This window comes from Branchiostoma lanceolatum, chromosome 11 (genome assembly GCF_035083965.1).
Source record: "Branchiostoma lanceolatum isolate klBraLanc5 chromosome 11, klBraLanc5.hap2, whole genome shotgun sequence".
Lineage (NCBI taxonomy): Eukaryota > Metazoa > Chordata > Leptocardii > Amphioxiformes > Branchiostomatidae > Branchiostoma > Branchiostoma lanceolatum.
The window spans coordinates 520409-542539 of NC_089732.1; the positions used below are offsets into that span (position 1 = coordinate 520409).

The following is a 22131-nucleotide window of genomic DNA, read 5'->3' on the forward strand; positions in this document are numbered from 1 at the left end:
CGCAATATTGATCTTGATATACATTGTATACATGTATTTCTATCCATCTGCAAACGGACACATACATGTAGTATTACATATTTCCTACCGTTGACAGAAGACAGGCAGCTGATGACCAGGCAGGCAGTAAGCAGGCCCCTCATCTCGGCTGGGTCTGCGGTTGTCGACCTCCACAAGAATAACCAAGGCTTCGTTGCAGAATAGAAAATCCTATGCGTCCTACGGCAAGTATCAAGAAACCCGAAGTGATGTGACGCTAAGCTGTCAAAGCGTTCTTATAAATCCAGGGTTCTGGAAATTCTCAGAAAAAACAGTCCAAACAGGAAACAGACAACATTAGAGACTGTATGATGTAATCAGAATGCAATGATTCAGGTGTTTTTCAGGCATAGCATGTGCATGGCGAATGGAAATCTATACCACTCTTTTCGCACTTACTATGTGATACTATGGAAAGTATGTTGACTTATTTATTTCAATGATTCGGAAGTTAGCTTATCAATAAGGTCTTTGATAACATAAGCTTAACTTGAATATATAAACACCTGTTTAAGTTTCCTACGCGGTTGAGCTGCTTGTAAAAAGATATTGTAATGTATTATGTCATGTATATCAAAGTACATGGGCTGGTGTCAATGCAACATCAACAATACATCAAGCACGGGCGTTGCTACCAGTTTAGCTTGTTGTTATGTGTGGTGATTTTGTATGGAGTGAATAGTTTACCTGAAGTTCTGTCAGTGCCCAGGCACCATTAGGCAAAACAATGAGTTGCAAAAGAAGCAGTTCTGCGAAAATTATTTCAATGATGTGGAATCTGATATACGACTCAGTTTGAATAGACATCGCGAAATTAGTAAAAACTCAAGCTGTCTAAGATTTACACAGACCCAAGTCAAGTGGATTGTTAATTTGGTGTTTGCGTAGCTTCTGGCCACCTGCCATTTTCAAATTGGTGACACTACCTGAAAGATTACATGATACAAAATAAACCGACATTCTGATTCCCTGATGAAAGACAGTGATGTTATCTGTAACGTCTGACTTTTAAAATAATTTATCAGGCTGTTTGATTAATTTCTTATTGCGTTCACGCTGGATTCTTCGTCTGTTGTTTTGTTTTCTATTGCATACCTGGTAAACCGCCTCAAGGCGTAACACACCAGGTTTGTACTGTACTGAACAGTACAAGCTGCATATCCGGATAGATTTATATGATCCACTCACACCGGGAAGGACCCCTACTCTTTTCGATACGCGTCGTGTGCTCTTTAGTCTTTTACGTGCTCGAGGTGTGGCTCTCTCCAAACACAGGACCTCCATTCACGTTAGTTAAGAATAGGATGGATTGTAGGTTAAGCCTAGCTCCAACAAAAACCGTCTTTGAAACCCTACGATGTAAATTTGACATATAAGTGTAATAGTCCTTTTGTTTATGCTCCACTCACAAGTCTTTACAGTCATCGCAAATTTTATTTCAACGCTCTGCTGCTTGAGCTTTGCTTAAAACCTTCTCAACTGTTCAGGGCCCAACTCTGGAACTCTCGGTATTCTGCCCGAATGTGGTGTCAGTAGCCCATGAAAAATAACAGCTTTGAATTCGCATTATTATCACGCAACTGCCGTACAATGTTTGTTCACCACAGAACTGAAACATAATGCCCTCATACAATGTGTGTTTAGTCAACTTTTGTGTACGCATGTCTTCATTGTTTTAATTCTATGACTCTGAGTTACTGACGAAAATAAACAAATGATATGAAAATAATCTGCCTCCATCTGTGATGACAGAAGAGATTTTGAATTTTCTATAAATGCTTCAGGAAATATTTACACGATTGCTGCTGGCAACTATGGTTACTAGTTTATGGTTGAATAATTGTAAATGTCTACGTCCTAATATGCTCGCACACTGCATTCCTTACTCTACGCCAATTTATTTTCTTTCTTCTCAAACATTTCTATGCAAAAATTTCGCAACATGAAGTCAAACGGCAGGAAGGAAAACCGGAATCTGACCGTGGGGTCCACGAAACTATTTGTACTCGAGGTGTGGCTCTCTTCAAACACGTATATATATATATCCGAGAGACGATGTGGTCTGTTGTAGCCTCCGATGCAGACTCCTCCCGGCTGTTTTCTTTTTCAAGTTATTGTTTTTATACTATTACTGTGGATCAACGGTACATTACAACACCGTCAGCGTTTAAAAACAGACTGTAGCGGAACTGGAATTGAGAACTGACTGGACTAGGTTGAGATACTGTTATTACGGTTCAATACGTCTGTACATGTAACGTTATTTGTATATACTTGTGTTTTTCTTTCCCTGATTGTATTTTTTACTGTTTGTGCCTAGGGATATCTGAAAAACCTGTAGATCTGAGATGTACTCTGGTTAAAAAAATCAAATTGAAATTAAATTGTTACATGGATGTGAGTGTAACATGATATCACAGTAAGAAGAGCCGAGGTCACAAGTCCGCTGAAACATCTTTTATTGGGGTCCGAACAAGTTAACACAATCTGGTCTATCAAAACCCCTTTAGGGGTAAAACCGGATCAAATTGACGCTGAATCAAGCAGTATAGCTCCCTAATTAATAACGACACTCAAAGTTTAGCAACAACGACGTTCATTTCCTAGTTTTATTTGCCTTGCAACTTCTGACATTGTTTTGCAGACTGATTTTCTTTGCAGTCAAAATTTATAAAAGAAAATCCGTTTTGCATCCAGCAAGTCGTTATCATTTGCTTCTGACTGCAAAACATCTTACTACTGTTAACTATGCTCCAAATTACTTGGACAGAAAGACATTTTTTTCTCACTTCGGCCATTATGAAAAACGTGAAAGAGCCAAATAAAATACATTCCTAACCAAATAAATACAACTCGAGGCTAACTGGACAAAGCCTTGGTTTCGTGGGCTAGCCTAACATTCAGACTTACTATTAATGATGGATTAGTATCCTGCATGTAGTAACTCTCTGCTCTCACAAGTCATAATCTTTCTTACCTACTTCTGAGCAAGGAGGTTTAACGCTCGTTCTCATTTGAATGTACATATTTTGTAATCTCCGTAACCGATTGAAATAAGACGTTCCTGGCATTAGGATATGCCACATATAAGATGTCAAACTGTAGTTTTTATGACGACTTAAAACTCTTCTAGCTTTTAAGAACGGCAGTTTGGTACCTTATTTGTGGCATATCTTAATGTCAGGAACGTCTTACTTCTAACGGTAACGGAGATTACAAAATGTGTACATTTAAATGAGAACGAGCGTTAAGAAACAAGAAATGTTGTTGGAGTAGCCTTAGCTCATCCTAACCTTTAGCACACTGAAGTAGCTGTTCGGCTTCCAGTTCTCTATTGGTTACGGGGTTAGGCAGCAAGGAGAAGAATTATATATAAAGGCTTTTAGTAATTAATCAATTTGAGTAATTCCAGGTGAAACTCGTCATATTCAAATCAGCAAACTTTTGCAAGGACGGCAATGACATCACGGATAGCTGGTTTGCATTGCACCCTGTGTACTGGTGGGAGCTGAAGTCTCCAAGCAAAAAGAGCAGCACATTGGATTATTTGTTAACAGTCTATTCTGTACCACCTAGGAGGTTATAGAGAGATACCACCAGTATATAGTACCCTGTATGGCTTTAAAGCCAAGAGATCTCTGAGATCACAAATTACTTTGTTTAGATCTTTACTTTGCTGACAATGAGTATCTATTGTTCTAAAAAAAAAGTTTTATCTAACTTGAACAAATTGTGCCAACTCGAAAGTCTTGTCTAACTTCATCAAGAGAAACATTGGGGCCAATTGAAACACAGTTTATAAAACTTTAGTTTTCATTTCTATTTGTATCCCTAGGTGGGTGATAGACTTTCCTATAATATTTTTGTCTTTCCTTTATGCTAAACTGTTATGTCCTCAGCTTGAATCTGCAGAAAACTCCAGTTTTGCATCTTAAATGGCTTAAAGTGCCATCAGGGTGCACTGATCAAATCCTTAACTACACAGCTTCATTCTCCTTGGTTTTCATCATTTCTCATCTGAAACAGAGAAACACAAAATTAATTCATCACTCTGGGATGTTTCTGTTGCTGCTATCATTATCAGTTGACATTTTTATATTACTGATACATATATATAAATTTACATATATATAAAATCAGTATTGAATTATAATTTCTTGAAATGGATAAAAAAATATACAGTAGGCCATGTCTGATTTTTTGTGTTGGAAATTACAGTTCAACTTTGATCCAGAAGTATCTGAACTTGTTATTTTGAATCCTTTATGAAATAGTTTTTAATGTACAGGTACTTAAAATATTGTTATAGCTTGTTATGCTGTTAATGTTAAAATTTCATTGTCAGCAGGGCTGCCCTTTGTAATAGCTACAAGCTAGTTGGGCAGCCCTGGCTGTGTGTCCCGAACCAATACATAAATAAATACATACATAAAGAAAGTATCTGAATGTGTAACCTGACCTGGTTTCCCGTCGGGGTTGTCCGGGTTACCGTCGGGCGGGTCTCGGCCCATCTGTGTCCTCAGCTGCTCCACAAGGTCGGGGTTCTGCTGCTGGATCTGCTGCGCCATCTGCTGGCCGCTGGGGGAAGTGCAGCAAAAACACACATCACCAAAGAATGCACTAAAATGTACAGTTTCTTGCTCTGGTTTTACACTTAACAGTCTTGCTGAGTCTCACTTAAGATTTTGCTATAACTGCTATCTGAGGGCCAAAGAGCCTGTCTTTACTAGACAAACTTTCTTTCTCTAGTTTTGTACCCAAAATTTCAGCTGAGTCTACTGCAAAGGAAACACTTCACTTCACAAAAACCTGTTATGAGTCACAGGATACTGAAAGAAAAAAGAACGTAAAAAGAACAAAATAAAGCATAGACAGGACTTGAGGAATAGAAATGCCAAATCACGGGGGCACGGACGTCACACCAACATTTATCTCATGAAACAAAAACCTACGCTTGTAAGAATTCTGACATATTAAGGCCCTCTGGCCCCTCCGGTGCCTCGCCTGATGAGGGGGCTTGGGTAGGTGCACCGCCGCTGCCTAATATGTTTCCCAACCTGTGAACAAAAGGGAAATCAGGAAAGAAATTAGGAGAAATCAGGAAAAAACTTTCTTGTACCTTTTTCAGATTACGACTGAAAACTTGATTTTTCAACTATCCTCCCTTTTAAATGAACTCTAATGGGCCTAGTAACAGTAATACTGTAACAGTTTTTCTTACAGTTTATGTTTTCATGGCTTTCTTGGAAATCAAAAATTATTGTAAGGGCTACCCATATCTTTTGAACTTAACAGATTAAATAAACAAATGCTCACTATACGTCCAGACTAGTGGTGTACGTTTTGAGAAAGAATAACTGCCAGAAAAGCTGGATTTTCATTTGTTATTCACTGTTGGTTTACTTTCTTGGAAACATTATTTTCATTCTCCCTAGATTATGGGTCTAGTTTTTCTTGTTGTCCTGCAGTGAAACGCTACAGTGTAGGTTCTAAGAACCGATGACTGCATTAAGAGCGGCCCGGCGTGCTGCTATACATTTGTAGCGGCCCGTCCTGCTGCTATACTCACATCTGCTGCATCTGGGGGTTCTGCATCATCTGTGTCGCCTGGAGACGAGAAATACAAACTTTGAGCTTTAAGTGCACAACAATGGTACAAGTTACAAGGGTTAGGGTTCGGGATGGGGGGAGGGTAGAACACAGACAAGTTAGAACATATGACATCTTCTGCTACATAACAACAACCATTATACAAGACATATCTACTTTACGAAAGACTATAGATGTAATATGGAACGTCAAATTAAATGTAATTTTACAACTATTGGTGGAATTTCTGACATTTACGCATCTTTTATACATTGTCTAGTATGTGATATTGTCGTCCTATGTGTACAAAGCAGGTGTTGTCACACGTTGACATGTGCTTGAATTTGCTGCTAGAATCCATTGAGAGAGATCCTGGTATAGAAGACCATCTTGTATCTAGTGAATTAAGCATGTCAAACCTCAAACACCTCATGAATGTCAACTTGATTTGAAACTAAGGATCTCCAAGCAATGCTACAAACACCAGGTTGTTACACTCTTATATCCCCCTCTTACAGACCCCCTCTCTTAACAGCCCCCCCCCCCACACCTACCATGTTCATCAGCATGGGGTTGTTCAGAAGACCCCCTAGGTCCATCCCTCCTAACCCCCCTCCGCCCATGCCTCCAAGGCCCCCTAGGCCTCCTGGCAAACCGCCCATTCCACCAAGGCCTGGACCAGGTCCGCCCTGCATGGAAAAACACAATTATAATAATATATCATAAAATTGTAATATTGGTGATAAGAAAAAAGGTAATAAATTCTAATATATAGCGTTGTTGGAAATTATCATACCATGCTGACCGCCCAACAGCCAACTGATTTTCTTAGAAACAGAGAAAAGATGTAGAAATTTCTTGGGCCCCACAACCATCTTCAAATTTCTGACAAATCCTTCACAGATAAAGGTTACTAATTGAAATTTACTGGCTCAAAGTTAGTTTTTAACAGGCTAATGATGTCAGGAATAAGATGGAAAAGGGTATTAAAAATCCTAATTCCAGCTCCATCTAAATGTCAGCAATAATGTGTAATGATCATCTTAAGACCTCACCATGCCAGGGCCCCCTAGGTTGATTTCCCTGAGCTTCTGCTCGGCGAGTCTGAGGTTGGTCTGGTAGGTCACGTTGTCAGGGTCGAGCTCTAGAGCCTTCTGGTAACTCTCCTTAGCCTTGTCATGCTGGCTCAGGTTGGAGTATGCCATTCTGGGATGGGAATAAAAGCAATGTTTACATGTAGTTATGAACATCAAGAAACAGTAGGTACATATAACATTATCAGGTTCAAGCTCTAGAGCCTTCTGGTAACTCTCCTTAGCCTTGTTGTGCTGGTCATGATTTGCTCAGTGACTTTATTCGGTGGTTATAGTAAATAACCAGGCCTTGTTTTATATGACAGCATATTCACCTCAGGGTGGGTCATTAACCCTTAATTGTACTGCATGGTATGTGTGAGTTAAACACAGGGTTGCTTAATAATGCGCCAAAAATAGTTACTCAAGCAACTGGATAAAATTTTGAAACAGTCAGACGTTTCAGACAGCATCCACTATCTTTCATCAGTGACTAAAGAAGGATCTGGTAGAACTAGGTTTTATACCAAAACCCTGAATAGATATGTTGTTTGATAATGGTCCACTTCAATGCACAGCACTACACATCAACTGCGCAACAGAGCTTACAACACATATGGATACGATGGATGCCAACTTCCAGCCCATGTCTGTATCTATATAGCCGGTATAAACCGCTATTAGGTGTAGCACACCAGCTTATAAGCATAACCAGGACTGCAGGACATAAAAGAGTTTTCTTCACACGGAAGAACACTGAACGTACATGTAGAAAGAAAGCTGACTTCTAGGCTGGAGTGAACTGGAAATCTAAACATCTGAGAAACATACTCATAACCATGATGGAACAGTTCTAATGCTGTCTGGCACTTTCATTCAGTAATATAAATATTACATAAATTCAGCTAAATCAATTAATGTTTGTTTGTTTGTTTATTTATTTATTTGTTTATTTGTTGAAAGAAAGTAAGAGGGGCTAGTTGAGACAATTAGTGAGAAAATTACCACCTATTCTGGCTAAACGTGTCCACTTCCCACCTTTTAAGTTTTATTTGACCTAAATGATTACACAACATTTTCAAGTATCTGTAAGCACTTTTATTCCTCCAAAATGATGATGATTTGAGGCATATTCAGCTGTAATATATAAAGAGAATAGCAGACCCACTACCAAATACACACACACATGAGAACAGTATAACCACTTCATAACAGTCTATCGTGCACACTTAATTCATCAATTTTCTACAATCTGATAGTACAACTGTGGGAAACTATTCAAAAGTCTCTGTCCTTGTCTGTTGTCAGTAAAGTTAACAATATCAGATTCACTATATACACAAGGCTATCATCTTATATACCAGGATTTATCTCATAATGTCTTGAATAGTAAATCTAAGTACATGTGACACATAACAACCCCTGCATGATATACACAGGAAAATATATCAAAGAAATCCCTCCAATGATTGTAAAAGCCCATTCTCACCCCATACTACACTCTATCTTGTATTGAGCTGCATGTATTAGTATACTGTAAATGCTGATATGCTCGCAGTGGTTTGATGCTTTTCCAATACAGTAGCGGTATTTGACAATAACGCTGCCGCAAACTTCAAACCACCGCGAATACCCCATTTTCCCCTTAGCACGAAATGAAAACAATGCACACTTAAATGCATTTACAGTCTAGTACTACTGGTACAAATGTAGATTATGTAGTACCTGTCCAGTAGACGACAATTATTACTTGGTACCTTGTGCAATTATCAATTAACAGTGAATCTATATTGGTGTTTCGTTGGGATAGATGATGTGGACAGTGTTTGTGAATGAATCAGTCACCACCAGCTGTCCCTGTGGTCCCATACCGACGGCCTGGGGTTCTATCATATACGAGTCTGTATTCATGCGTCTGAGGACTTTTCCTTGCTTGTCCAACAGGTGTACAGAGTAGCCTCTACATTTTGCCACAAAGATGTTACCTGCCCTGTCTGTACAGAATCTGCCATGTGACATCACAGACTCATTGTAACAACTTCCCTCCCCTTCAAACCTGAACAGAAACCGTCCATACTCATTGTACATGTAGACACAGTCTTTGTCTGCGCCTAAAACAAGAACTAATATGTTCCCATCCCCGTCCACAGTTATGGAGGATGGCTTTTTCATTCCCATATGTGTAGTTCTCACAGGTGGCCCATCTGACCTGAACACATGCACTTCCCAAAAACCCTTGGCCAAGTGTTCTGTGGATTGTGTGATGAGGATGTGGTTCCTCCAGGTGTCCACACTAACAAGTCTGTTAATGCATACCTTCACAAAGTCAAACTTCCTCAGCACCCTGCCCTGTTTGTCAAACTGCACAAGAAGCTCAGCAGACTCTGTGTTCCCCACCACCCACAAGTTCCCCTCCCCGTCCAGGGCCACATCATGTGGGCACATGCCCTCCCCATCACGGACAACACCCTGCGGGTACACGAACATCACATAAACTTGTAGGAATGACTTATAAAACAAGGAAAAAGGCAAGAATGTTGGGAACTGGCGGACAAATGTTCCCTGCAGGGTGAAGACTTGGATTCTCTGGTTGCCTGTGTCTGCGACAAAGATCTCCCCTTCCTCTGACACTGTAACACCTTGCGGATGGTTAAATTGTCCTGCTTCTGATCCCTCCTGACCAAATGTTATTGTTTCTGCCTTGTCTACATTATCAGATGTGGGTGCAGATGAGACAAACTCAGGGACCGTCACATGTCCCAGTACTGGCGCTGGGGTGTCCGTGGGCTGGGTTTGTACAGGAGTTGATGATACTTTTTCTCTGTGCTTTCCTACAACTTCTGTCAGAAAAACTTCTTGGCCAAGATATTGGCCCCCTCCCTGTTCGATTTCTTGTTCTGCTCGATCACAAGCAGCAGACAGTTCACTCACATCTGCTAACACTCTGTCCCTTTCCTCTTGCAACTCTTCTTTGTTCTTCATGTATTCTTCATCCAGTGTTTTTTCTTTCTCTCTCAGACTTTTGAGAAATCCACAGTAGAATTCTAAGATGTTCCTCCCCTCATTGATAAATGCTTGAAACGGCGCCTTCCTTTCCCTTGAGGCCTTTTTCAGGCTTATTGTGCCATGATCACTGTGCATTTCATCCAAACACTCATTACAAACTGGCATGTTACACTGTTTACAGTAGAATTTGACTTCTTCAGAGGGGTGAAAGCTGCACCTGTTTCCAGACTGGGATTGTTTCCTTGGATCCTCAGACAGTTTAGCCTGGTTTTGTAGTTTGTTGCACATATTTGCCACAATATGACTGTCAGGCAAACCTGCGACCCCCTGTCGTGGCAGCTTGACCACCTGACGACAGTTTGGGCACTGGAAGGGCACTCGCCTACTCGCAAGGTCCTGTAGACAGTCCTGACAGAAGGTGTGCTGACAGGGCAGCACCTTGGGCCTGGTGAACAGCTCCAGGCAGATGCTGCAGGTCAGTTCTTCTGAGATTTGTTCCCCCAAACTTGACGATCCAGCCGCCATTTTCTCCTACTTTCCCAGCCTGTGACGTCAGCTAAGTAATGCCACCTTACCACTTGCGTCACCTCTGAATACCAGGTGTGTCACCTGGCTCTTTGTTTGCACATGTTTACAAAGGGCAGGTCCATGTTTGCTACACTTAGCAAGGTTGGCACAACTCCAACTTGTGCCTGCAGGGTTTCTGAACAGCTGATCACCCATGATCACTCGTCAGGGCAGTTTACAGCTGAGCCTGATCTGTGACCCAAACTGCATGATTTATTTTGCCACTCATGCTAAGGTAGCAGGACCATCTTAAATCAATGCCTGCAGGACTCAAAATATTTCCTCTGGATCAATCTTCAAGATAGTGCTCTTTTGGGGTCATTCCTTTCTCTGTCTCTGCATATAACAGAGAAATGAACTGTGACCTTGAACTGCAGTTCCAAGGTCGTATGTCTCTGAGTAAGCTCATTACCTTCTGAGAATAATCTAACCAATCAGACACTATAGACAGATAGATACTTCATACAGATTTATTTATTTCTGTTAGCAAAGAACTTACTGTGACTGTTTCCATTTCTTCAATCACAAGTTTCCAACTAACAAACTTTTTAAACACAAAGTTTAACATTGTTTATTGAATGCTCCATTATCTCCACGGTGTAGTTGATATCAATTTTGATTCTTATTACTTTGAGGTACTAATCAGTACTGACTTCTGCAGTCCTGCATTTTGAAATATGATTCTATCATAGAATCTTCACACATACTGGAGACATGCACCGTTCAACCACTTTAGGGTCACAAAAAAATCTTACCAGTCAATTGTCTTGAGGAAGTCTTAACTATTCATTGAAAATGCTGTAAGACTAAAGTCTATTCTATCTGATAGGTCACAAGTTTGGTTCTGTAGCTAATGGCAATTGTAACATAGCATGATACATGACATTCATCGTACTAGTATCTGGACTAAAAACAATTAACCTATATTTACAAAGTCATGTATGACTCAAAATTTCTAGAGATTGCAACTATATGTTACTGTCATATTTCATCTAATAATAAGTAGTAAATAATGGGAATTTCATACTTGTGACATGTGTGAGTTAATTAAAGGGGTACATAACCATGCATATTGATCATGTAAATGTGGAAGTCATTTACATATTCAATCAAAATATTTCATGGAGGTATGAGGTCTCTGTTTTGGCTGTTGTTTTCACTTAATCTTTAACCAAGTACACTTGCAATGCAGCCAGGGAACTTTACAATGAAACAAGTTTTATTAGCAGTTGGTGCTGTGTTGCTGTTCAGTAGGATTGGATGATGAGGACGGTGTGTTCCGCCCAGTCAGTCACCACCAGTTGTCCCTGTGGTCCCACAGCAACACCCCATGGCCACCTTAATGTTGTGTCTGTAGCGATGTGTTTGAGGAATCTGCCTGTCTTGTCAAACATCTCCACACGTTTGTTTTTACTGTCTGCCACGATGATGTTACCTGCCCTGTCTGTGCAGATGCCAAAGGGAAGCTTCAGCTGACCTTCACCACTTCCCAAACCTCCAAACTGGAACAGAAACTGTCCGTCCTCGTTGTACACATAGACACAGTCATTGCCCCAGTCTGACACAAGAATGTTCCCATCCCCGTCCACAGTGATGTACCATGGACGTTTCATCCCCTGCTGCCGACCCACAGTTCTCACAAGTGTACCATCTGGCCTGAACACCTGCACTTCCCCTTGTGTGTTCCCCCAGTCTCTTGTGGTATGTGTGATGAGGATGTGGTTCCTCCTGGTGTCCACGGCAACTCCTCGCTCCCACCCTGTCTTCTTAAGGTCAAACTTCCTCTGCACCCTGCCCTGTTTGTCATACTGCACAGTAAACCCATCAGAGTCTGTCTGCCCCACCACCCACAGGTTCCCCTCCCCGTCCATAGCTACATCCTGAGGGTACATCTTCTCTTCCCCTGACATGACTGTCGGGAACTGTCTCACAAATGTTCCCTGCAGGGTGAAGACCTGGATTCTTTGGTTCCACCAGCCTGCTACAAAGATCTCCCCTTCATCTGACACTGTAACACTGTATGGATCATCAAACTGCCCATTTCCTGATCCCTCTCCACCAAAAACTATTGTTTTGGGGAAAGATTGGGCCATCACAGGTTCTGACACTGGCTCTGGAGTAGCCTTGGTAAGTGTTGCAGGGCTTCCATTACTTGCAGTCTTATAATTCAGACCGTACAACGGGCTATATAATAAGACCGCAATCAAGAGAATCCCTGCTGCAGTCACTACAGCTTTTGATGAGAAGACAGCAGGCTGGGGTTGTACAGCAGGCTGGGGTTGTACATAAGGCTGGGGTTGTACATCAGGCCGGGGTTGTACATCTGATTGGGGTTGTACAGCAGGCTGGGGTTGTACAGCAGGCTGGGGTTGTATAGCAGGCTGGGGTTGTACAGCAGACGGGGGTTGTACAGCAGGCTGGGGTTGTACAGCAGGCTGGGGTTGTACAGCAGGCTGGGGTTGTATAGCAGGCGGGGGTTGTATAGCAGGCGGGGGTTGTACAGCAGGCTGGGGTTGTACAGCAGGCGGGGGTTCTAAAAGTGCTGTTTTTTTTAGTTTTTCTCTGTACTTTTCTACCACCTCTGTTAGGATAGTTTCCTGACTAAGAGGGTCGACCCCTTCCTGCTCCATTGCTTGTTCCAATTGATCAAAAGTAGCAGACAGTTCATTCACATCTGCCAACACTCTGTCCCTTTCCTTTTGCACCACTTCTTTGTCTTCCTTGTATTTTTCTTCCGCTTCAAACAAAAGATGGTCTTTCTTCTCAGCAGCTTTCTGCACTTCTACGTTGTAGGCCTGAATGATGCTATTGTCTGTCTCTTGCTTCTGTTCATTCAATGTTTTTTCTTTCTTTCTCAGACGTTTGAGAAAACCACAGTAGTTGTCTAAGATGTTCTTCCCCTCATCGATCAAGGCCTGGACTGTAGAAATCCTTTCCTCAGCAGCTTTCTTAATGGTTGTTGTACCATGACCATCATGGGCACCCTCTATGCAGTGGTCACAAACTGGTATGTGACATTGTTTACAGTAGAGTTTGAGCACCTCAGAGGGGTGAAAGCTGCACCTGTTTCCAGACTGGGGTTGTTCCCTTGTTTCCCCTGACAGTGTAGCCTGGTTTTGCAGCCTCTCACACAGACTTGTAACCAGGTGATTGTCCGGCAAACCCGTGACCCCCTGAGGTGGTAGCTCGACCTTGCGAAAACAGTTAGGGCACAGGAAGGTCTCTTCCCTTCCTGCAAGGTCCTGCAGACAGTCCTGACAGAAGGTGTGCTGACAGGGCAGCACCTTGGGCCTGGTGAACAGCTCCAGGCAGATGCTGCAGGACAGTTCTTCACGGATTTGTTCCCCCAAACTTGACGGTGCAGCGGCCATGATTATGTGGCAGCCTCGCCCCAAGTCAAAGTCCAGATTATGATATGTTTGTTCTGGACTAGTCCAATATTGCAATATTTGGGGGTGAAAGGGGACAATTTCTAGATCTGTGGGCATGATGATAAAGAGGGCCGGACTTTCCATGCTGGTTTAACCAAGGCTTGGTGCAAGTTGAACTTTGTAACGTTTATAACCTACATAGAACAGATTGAAACAAATGTACTTTATTCATGTCCTGTATATACCTTATCTTCTAGTTATCACACCCTACCAACACTAGGAACATCTAAATGAGATTAGACCAATCAACATAGATTACACCAGGCAGATTCTAGAACCAGTCTTAATGGACTAAAACCAATTCCTTTTACTACATACTTGAAATAATTCTCATGTTCACAAATTACAGCATTTATTTCTATTTTCTGTATAGGCGGTCTTACCACTTAATGTAGCTGCTAGGGGCATGTACATGTAGGCTATCTGATTACAGGGTGACTTTCATAAACTTACATGTCATACATTTTTTCTGAGTCTTAAAGAAAACCAGGATGGAGTGTGTCAAAAGGGACATCACAGTGTGAAGCATCACTAGCTTGGACCAGCTGGACAGAGCCGCTTGTTAGCGCAGTGTGAAGACTGGCTGACTGCTGCCCACCCGTGACATGGACCCAGGTGTGTGCACAGCAGTATAGTCTAATACTGGACACTGCTATTGCACTTAGCCTGGAATCCATCCTATTTAGCTTCCGGCCGCTACCCTAGCTCTGCTGCGCTACCCAAGCTCCGCTGCCGGCCAATTATTGGCGAGGAGCGGAGCTTGGGTAGCGACGGAAAGCTAATAAGGCTGGACTCTAGGCTAATTGCACTACTACTACTTACTTTTTTATATGTACATGATGCCGTATATCTGACTGTAGTACAGTGTTATTGATTAGATTGAGTGGTGGTTTTCTCAAAACAAGAAGTCCCCAAATTAGAATTTAAAAAATTAGATGAAATCTTTATTGACACAACAGAAGTACGGCAACTTTTGTAAGGTCTTCTACAACTATACATACAAAATAAAAAACAATGGGATACAAATGATTTACCTACGTACAAGTATATGAAGAAATCCTCATTTTGAGGCTGACGTATCACTTATACTTAACTACATGTAGTTCTAAGTTCTTAACATTCCTTGGTATATTTACCTATTTGTACACAGTAAGGGCCTTCTAGAATGTAACTGAATTGATCTATATGACGGGATGTATAAAGTTCTGTTGAGCAAGCAGAAAGAAGGTTGAACGTCTTTGAGCATTTATCATCACATTGTTAATAATCCATGATAAAGTGATGTTCATCTTCAATCTCATTTGGACAGAATAACCTCTGGTCACAGGGAATCTTATGGTGTCTTCTGATTTATATTCAATCTATCACTACAGATTCTTATCTATGTGATTGCTCTACGAACTTCAGAATTATGTCTATCCAACAGGTTTTTTTTTTTCTTGTCCGTACTTATTCTTTAAAACAGAATAAATGGAAACTTCCTGGTCAGTAGGATTGGATGACATGAACGGTATGCTGGGCATGATCAGTCACTACCAACTGCCCTTCTATGGCCGTTTCAACACCCCATGGACACTCCATGCCTTCAGTGATGTGTTTAAGAAACCAGCCTGTCTTGTCAAACATCTCCACATGATGGTTTCCACTGTCTACCACAATGATGTTACCTGCCTTGTCTGTGCAGATGCCTTGAGGATTGCAAAGCTGACCTTCACCACTTCCCTCACCTCCAAACTTGAACAGAAACTGTCCGTCCTCCTTGTATGAGTAGACACAGTGACTCTCACTGTCTGACACAAGAATGTTCCCCTCCTCACCCACAGTGATACACCTTGGGTACTTCATCCCCTGCTGCCGACCCACAGTTTTCACAAGTGTCCCGTCTGGCCTGAACACCTGCACTTCCCCTTGTGTGTTCCCCCAGTCTCTCGTGGTTTGTGTGATGAGGATGTGGTTCCTCTTGGTGTCCACGGCAACTCCTCTGTACCACCCAGTCTTTTGCAGAACAGTCATCCTTAGCTCCATGCCCCGTTTGGTGTACCGAACAGCAAACTCAGCAGACTCTGTGTTTCCCACCACCCACAGGTTCCCCTCCCCGTCCAGGGCCACATCATGGGGGTACATCTTCTGTCCATTGGACCCAAACAGTAGAAAATGTCGGACAAATGTTCCCTGCAGGGTGAAGACTTGGATCCTCTGATTGTAGTGGTCTGCTATAAATATCTCTCCTTCATCTGACACAGCAACACTAGTTGGATGAAAGAATGTTCCTGTTTCTGTGCCCTTTCCACCAAATGTTACTGTTTCTGTCTGTTGGTGACCTTCAAGTTCATGTGTGACCTCTACATCAACAGATACAGGTGCTGCTGGAAGAGACTGGACCTCTTGACTTTGGTTACCATGGTGATGACCTGTGTCCTTTTCTGCATCGTCATCATCAGATACAGATAAGACAGACTCAGGGACGATCACATGCCCCAATACTGGCACTGGGGTGTCTGTGGGCTGGAAGACAGCAGGCTTGCTTTGTACAGGAGTTGGTGCTGCTTTTCCTCTGTACTTTCCTACCACCTCTGTTATGGTTTCCTGACTAAGAAACTCGACCCCTCCCTGTTCCATTTCTTGTTCTGCTCGATCACAAGCGACAGACAATTCACTCACATCGACCAGAACTCTGTCCCTTTCCTCCTGCAACGTCTCTTTGATTTTCTTGTGATTTTTGTCTATGTTAGCCAAAAGATTGTCTCTATTCTCAGCGAGTTTCTGCACTTCTTGGTTGTAGGCCTGAACGATGCTGTCGTCTGTCTTTTGCTTATCTTCATCCAGTGATTTTTCTTTCTGCCTCAGATTTCTCAGGAAACTGCAGTAAGTCTCCAAGATGTTCCTCCCCTCAGTAACAAGTGCCTGAACTGGAGCCCTCCTTTCTTCTAAGGCTTTTTTCTGGGTTATCATGACATGACCGCTGTGTGCCTCATCCAAACACTCGTTACAAACTGGTACACAACACTGTTTACAGTAGAGCTTGACTTCTTCAGAGGGGTGAAAGCTGCACCTGTTTCCAGACTGGGGTTGTTCCCTTGTTTCCCCTGACAGTGTAGCCTGTTTCTGCAGTCTCTCACACAGATTTGAAACCAGGTGGTTGTCTGGCAAACCTGCAACCCCCTGGCGTCGCAGCTTGACTTGCTGACGACAATTTGGACACTTCAAGTACTTCTTATCCCCCAAATGAACCTGTAGACAGTCCTGACAGAAGGTGTGCTGACAGGGCAGCACCTTGGGCCTGGTGAACAGCTCCAGGCAGATGCTGCAGGTCAGTTCTTCCGAGATCTGTTCCCCCAAGCTTGACCGCGTAGCCGCCATTTTGTTGTCCTTTTGGAACCTGCAAGGTCAGTCGTCTCAGGTTTCAGTTCCACTCCTTGCCTGAACAGCAGGTGTTTGTACTGGCTTATTGTTTACAGATCAGGTTTCCGACGTCGCCTGGAGCAGGTGTTATAGCTCGAGTATGTGCTAGCCTGACATTTTTGCACAGATACTTCAACTTAGATTTACCCCCAAATAACCCAGTCAGGGGGGAAAGTCTCAGCTGTGGGAGACAACATGACCGGGCCAGGCAGGATGTTCCGTTCAGGAACAGTTTTAATAAAGTATGAAAATCTGTATGTGTCTGTACAAGCGTGGATGATCTGGCATTAAGTTGGTGGCTTCCCCGGTAAGCCCCTGGCCAGGTTTGAGTAAATTGTCAGTTTGTATGTTAATAGGATACTGCAGGTTGCTGCTGAACCAGGTGCAAGATTTTCCTGTGGTTTGGATTATTGACCAATATTCAACATCTGAATGTTTAGGGCTTGAACCCCTCGCAGGCCTCGATACTGTGCCCTTGGGAAAGGCACCTATACTAGTTATACCTATTTTATCACTCAAAAATGAGCACCTAGCTTTGGTTAGGGACCCATAGATACGACGTTAAGCCAAAGGTCCTGTGTTTGAGGAGAGCCACGCCTTAAGCACATTAAAGAACCCACCACACATACAGAAAAGAGTAAGGTCCTTCCCAGTGTAAGTGGATTAAACCTTACTGTCTGGTATTAAACTTGCACTTTACTGAACGTTTAAACGTTTATGTTTATTGAACTTACTGAAGTTATGTATTTCTATCATCTTCAATCATGTGAACTGTATCTTTGTTACCGGTATATTTTATCTGACCTTTACCTCTTTCCTCATGACCTCAACGAAAAGAAGTCAGCTGGCTGTTTTTCGTGGATCATGAATAAATAAAGGCTGAAACAAACAAACAAACAAACAAACAAACAAACAAAACAAGCAGCTGTCCTTACCCCAGCCGTCCGTAAGCCTTGCTGTACGTTGGGTCGATCTGCACGGCCCTCTGACAGTCCTCTAGAGACTTCTGGTGGTCCAGGAGTTTGCTATAAGCTGCAGCTCTGGCAGGGGGTGGGGGGTGGGGGGACAAACACAAGTGGTTGATTATCTGTTCCAAGAGTTAAACTGATGAATATTGGCATAATCTAAACTTAGCTTCTACTCACACACCCACATCTATACATGGAGTAGTCTTTCTATAAAACATTCACCATCTGATACTGATAGTGATGCAATCAGGCAGAATCAAAGAGTCTATCGAAAGAGATGGCAATCAGGATGCTAGGAATGTATTAGAGTCGTCTCCCACTTATAGATCATGAGTTTTAAGTCAATCCATTGATCTAAATTGACACGAATGAAAGTTGAAAAGTTCGGTCTTTAAAGCGAATATCCACAGGCACAGAAAAACTTACAGACTCCAATCAGAATCACTACCGATAGAACTGCCGAATCCGACAGTTAACAATCTCGGACCTGACAGTCACATAAATGTTTATTTTTCACCAGTTTCCTGATCTTAACAATGCATTCTCTCATTCACACAAAAAGAAGCAGACTTGACCTACCGGTTACAGTAGTAGACCGCATTGTTGCCGTTGACCGTGATAGCGCTGGTGTAGCTGTCCACCGCCTGCTGATACCTCTCCGCCTTCATGTGAGCGTTACCTGGGGAGGGAGAGTTTTTTTTTCCTTGTTTGTTTTAACTGTGATAGCACTGCTGTACATTTAGATGTCCATCGGCCCCAACTTAAAAGTCACATCTTCATGGTTGTTCAAAGTTCTTTATTATGACAAGCTCAATGGGCAACATCTCAGATTCTCCAGTAAGAAAAATTTTACCAACCTTCATTTTTCAGCTGCTCGGCTTTGGCCTTGTCCTCCTCTGATAACACACCGGGTACAGCTGCAGTTTCCTCCTTCACCTGTAGGGGGCGTTCTCTTGTGGGGCTCACACCGTCTGTCTATGGAAACAGAGACAAAGAACCAGAGTCTCACAAGTTGGGCCTTTAACATTTGGGTAGTTTGAAGAAAGACTGACTGGAACTACAGGACATTTGTACAACTGTAGGTGCAGAACCTTCTAGACAATGACAATGATGACAATGACAATTTTTCCAAGAAAAATGTCACAGATATAGCAAAAATGTCACAGATATAGCAAAAATGTCACAGATATAGCAAAAATGTCACAGATATAGCAAAAATGTCACAGATATAGCAAAAATGTCACAGATATAGCAAAAATGTCACAGATATAGCACATACTGTTCTAAAAACAAAGAAACCACCTTGCTGAGGCCATATGGTCCTTACCTGTCCTTACCCTTTAAGATGCGTTAAAAAGAGTTTGTACAGCAGAGATTTGGTGTGTACCCTCACCTGTCCTTAAAGTGAGTTAAGAAGAGTTTCTACAGGTGTATAATCATTACCTGTCCTTAAGGTGCGTTGAGAAGAATTCGTACAGTGCAGGTTTGGTGTGTAATCTCACGGTTAAGGTGAGTTATGAATAGTTTTACAGGTGTGTAATCCTTACCTGTCCTTGCCCGTTAAGGTGACTTAAGAAGAGTTCGTAGAGCGGAGGTTTGGTGTGTATCCTCACGGTTAAGGTGAGTTAAAAATAGTTCGTACAGGTGTGTAATCCTTACCTGTCCTTGCCCGTTAAGGTGCGTTGAGAAGAGTTCGTACAGCGGAGGTGTTGTGTGTAACCTGGCTGCACACGCCCCGTCCTTGTACTCTATGCCATACGCCGTCTCTAAACACTGGATCGCAACTGTGGAACAGAAATTCATATGAATAAGTGTTACACGAGTCTGTCACAAAACAGCAAACCTCAGAAGCTTCAGCTACATATATAACATATAACTGAAGAGAGAGACTGATTTTCAACATGTGATACCCAATTTTTATACTCCTGACAACCCCATATAGCTACCATGAAACAGATAAGTTTTTTTCATGGGCTGTCTCATGGAACTTGGTGGAATTACCACTGCACCACAGGGACACCCCCAACTCTTATATATATATATATATAACCACATCTGGTTCAAATTACTTGGACCAGAAGGACTGGGGTTCAAGCCCCAGGTAGGACTCCTCTGGACAAGAGGCGCATTGAGTCATACCAAAGACTTTATAAAAATGGTACATAACTTCTGAAACAGTATGGAAGTTAAACAAACTCCACTGCCAGTGGACTAGCCCCCTGCTGCAGTGATTGCACCACAGTGTGGCCCAGCGCTATGAAATGGAGATGGGCACCGCCCTATACATCAATAATGGTGTGGGAGGATTTTAACTTTAAACTAACTATATATAAGAGTTGAGGTTATAGATTTTTTCCCACCTTCTAAACTCTCGGCAGCGTCCCCAGACAGCTGTCCTGAGTGCAGCTGGTCGTTCAGGAAGTCGATGATGGCAAAAACCATCTTCCCCAGGTTCTGGTCCGCCATTCCTGTTATGACAAAAACATGTGTTTTAGTCACTACTGTATTACACAATTACATGTTCCCCAGGTTCTGGTCGGCCATTCCTGTGGTAACACAAACATGCATGTGTTAACCACTACTGTATTACACAATACATGTTTCCCTAGTTTAGGTCGGCCATTCCTGTTGGTAAAACATGAGCAAACGCACATGCAACATTCAGTACTGTCATGCAACTCCTTTGGCAGTCATGGCTAAAATCACGTAGATTCAGTGACCCCGGTATCTTTCATTTTGTTATACTTCACCCTAGTCCTGCTGAGCCCGACAATTGTTGGGTTGCACATCGAACTAGCACCATTTGTTTCAAAGGTGTCTGTGCACTTCAGCAGTGGGGGTATATTTTTGCTCTGGAAATCCAGCAGGACAAGGGTTAAGTTATAGGAAATGCTGACAGATACATCCCTTCTAAAATTAAGTTTTGCAATTATCAGCATGACAGTCACTGACGAATAGGATATGTTATATATATATATATATATATATATATATATATATATATATATATATATATATATATATATATATATATATATATATATATATATATATATATATATATATATATATATATATATATATATATATATATATATATATATATATATATATGATGTTTAAATTTGAAACACTCTCTTTCTCGAATGACAAGATAGCAAAACAATAATCGACACTAATATTTCCTCTAATTTCCTTTTCAGCCCCTCCCTAAGTGACATGAGGTTCCAGCTATCTGTGGTGTCCATGATTATAAACGTCTCTATATCAGCTGCATGTACATGTGTGCCGCCCAGCACGGAGCAACATTCAGCAGATAGCAGCCCGCTGATAACGTTATATCAGGTGACGACATGCACTCCCATGTCGGGAGACTTAGAACATTCCTGTGTGATCCGGCATTACGATATGACACACTAGACGGTCTCCTATCAAATACTAATTTTGACAGCCACGTGTACAAGTCTTGATGCTGATGAAAGACGTTTGTACAAAAGTGGGCTAAAAGTAAAATTATCCATGCATGCACCGAGTATAGAAAGTGGGGAGGGGGGCAGATTTAAACCGGAATTCACAACTAAAGAAAAATTGAACGTCGTTGAAACAAAGTACAGAGAAGCACACTTACCTCAGGTTTATCCTTATATCACGGTTTTCCCGACTTTTACGTTTATGAAGAGAAGCGGCGATGTTTGATAACGGTGCAAACCTGCTGTGAACACCCGGCTGGATATGGTTTGACTTACGTGGCCTTCCCGAACGGGACAAGACCCTCCTGCGGACAAATAAGTGACCTTCACTTCTTTGCTCATAAACGGACCAAATTATTAGTAAATACGTGTCTAATATCTAATATCAATTCGTAATCAAAATCTCCGTGTATATTAAGGTAAGACAGTATATTATTTCATCGCGTAACTTTCCGGAGAGCTAAGTGGTCCTGAGAAATATGGATAACCTTTGACACCACAACTACGTGGGACAGACTCACTAATGATACAGGGGGAAATTTATGTATAATTAAAACAGCATAAAGGTTTCTCTTTTTATCTTTGA

At 42.0% G+C, this 22131-nt stretch overlaps 4 protein-coding genes across 5 annotated transcripts; all 4 read right to left on the minus strand.

Annotated features, from left to right (window-relative positions):
* Positions 1-2481: 2481 nt before the first annotated feature.
* Positions 2482-21834, minus strand: LOC136444778 (small glutamine-rich tetratricopeptide repeat-containing protein alpha-like). 2 transcript variants are annotated; one of them, XM_066442520.1, is made up of 12 exons: positions 21704-21834; positions 20436-20543; positions 19735-19859; positions 18933-19050; positions 18655-18754; positions 18043-18147; positions 6684-6834; positions 6183-6317; positions 5609-5646; positions 4992-5096; positions 4499-4617; positions 2482-4056 (listed from the first exon to the last, which is right to left on the minus strand). In XM_066442520.1, the coding sequence occupies exons 2-12, from the start codon at positions 20539-20541 to the stop codon at positions 4046-4048; spliced, it is 1113 nt and encodes a 370-aa protein (XP_066298617.1). In that variant the 5' UTR covers positions 20542-20543; positions 21704-21834; the 3' UTR covers positions 2482-4045. The 2 variants fall into 2 exon arrangements, with proteins under 2 accessions (XP_066298617.1, XP_066298618.1); XM_066442521.1 differs by lacking the exon at positions 4992-5096.
* On the minus strand, positions 8418-10232 carry LOC136444984 (tripartite motif-containing protein 3-like). The gene has a single exon (XM_066442815.1). It carries the CDS (start codon positions 10230-10232, stop codon positions 8487-8489), a length of 1746 nt encoding a protein of 581 aa, XP_066298912.1. The 3' UTR covers positions 8418-8486.
* LOC136444770 (tripartite motif-containing protein 3-like) lies at positions 11038-13993 on the minus strand. The gene has a single exon (XM_066442508.1). It carries the CDS (start codon positions 13787-13789, stop codon positions 11522-11524), a length of 2268 nt encoding a protein of 755 aa, XP_066298605.1. The 5' UTR covers positions 13790-13993; the 3' UTR covers positions 11038-11521.
* LOC136444985 (tripartite motif-containing protein 3-like) lies at positions 14083-17160 on the minus strand. The gene has a single exon (XM_066442816.1). The coding sequence runs from the start codon at positions 17063-17065 to the stop codon at positions 15191-15193; it is 1875 nt and encodes a 624-aa protein (XP_066298913.1). The 5' UTR covers positions 17066-17160; the 3' UTR covers positions 14083-15190.
* Positions 21835-22131: the final 297 nt, after the last annotated feature.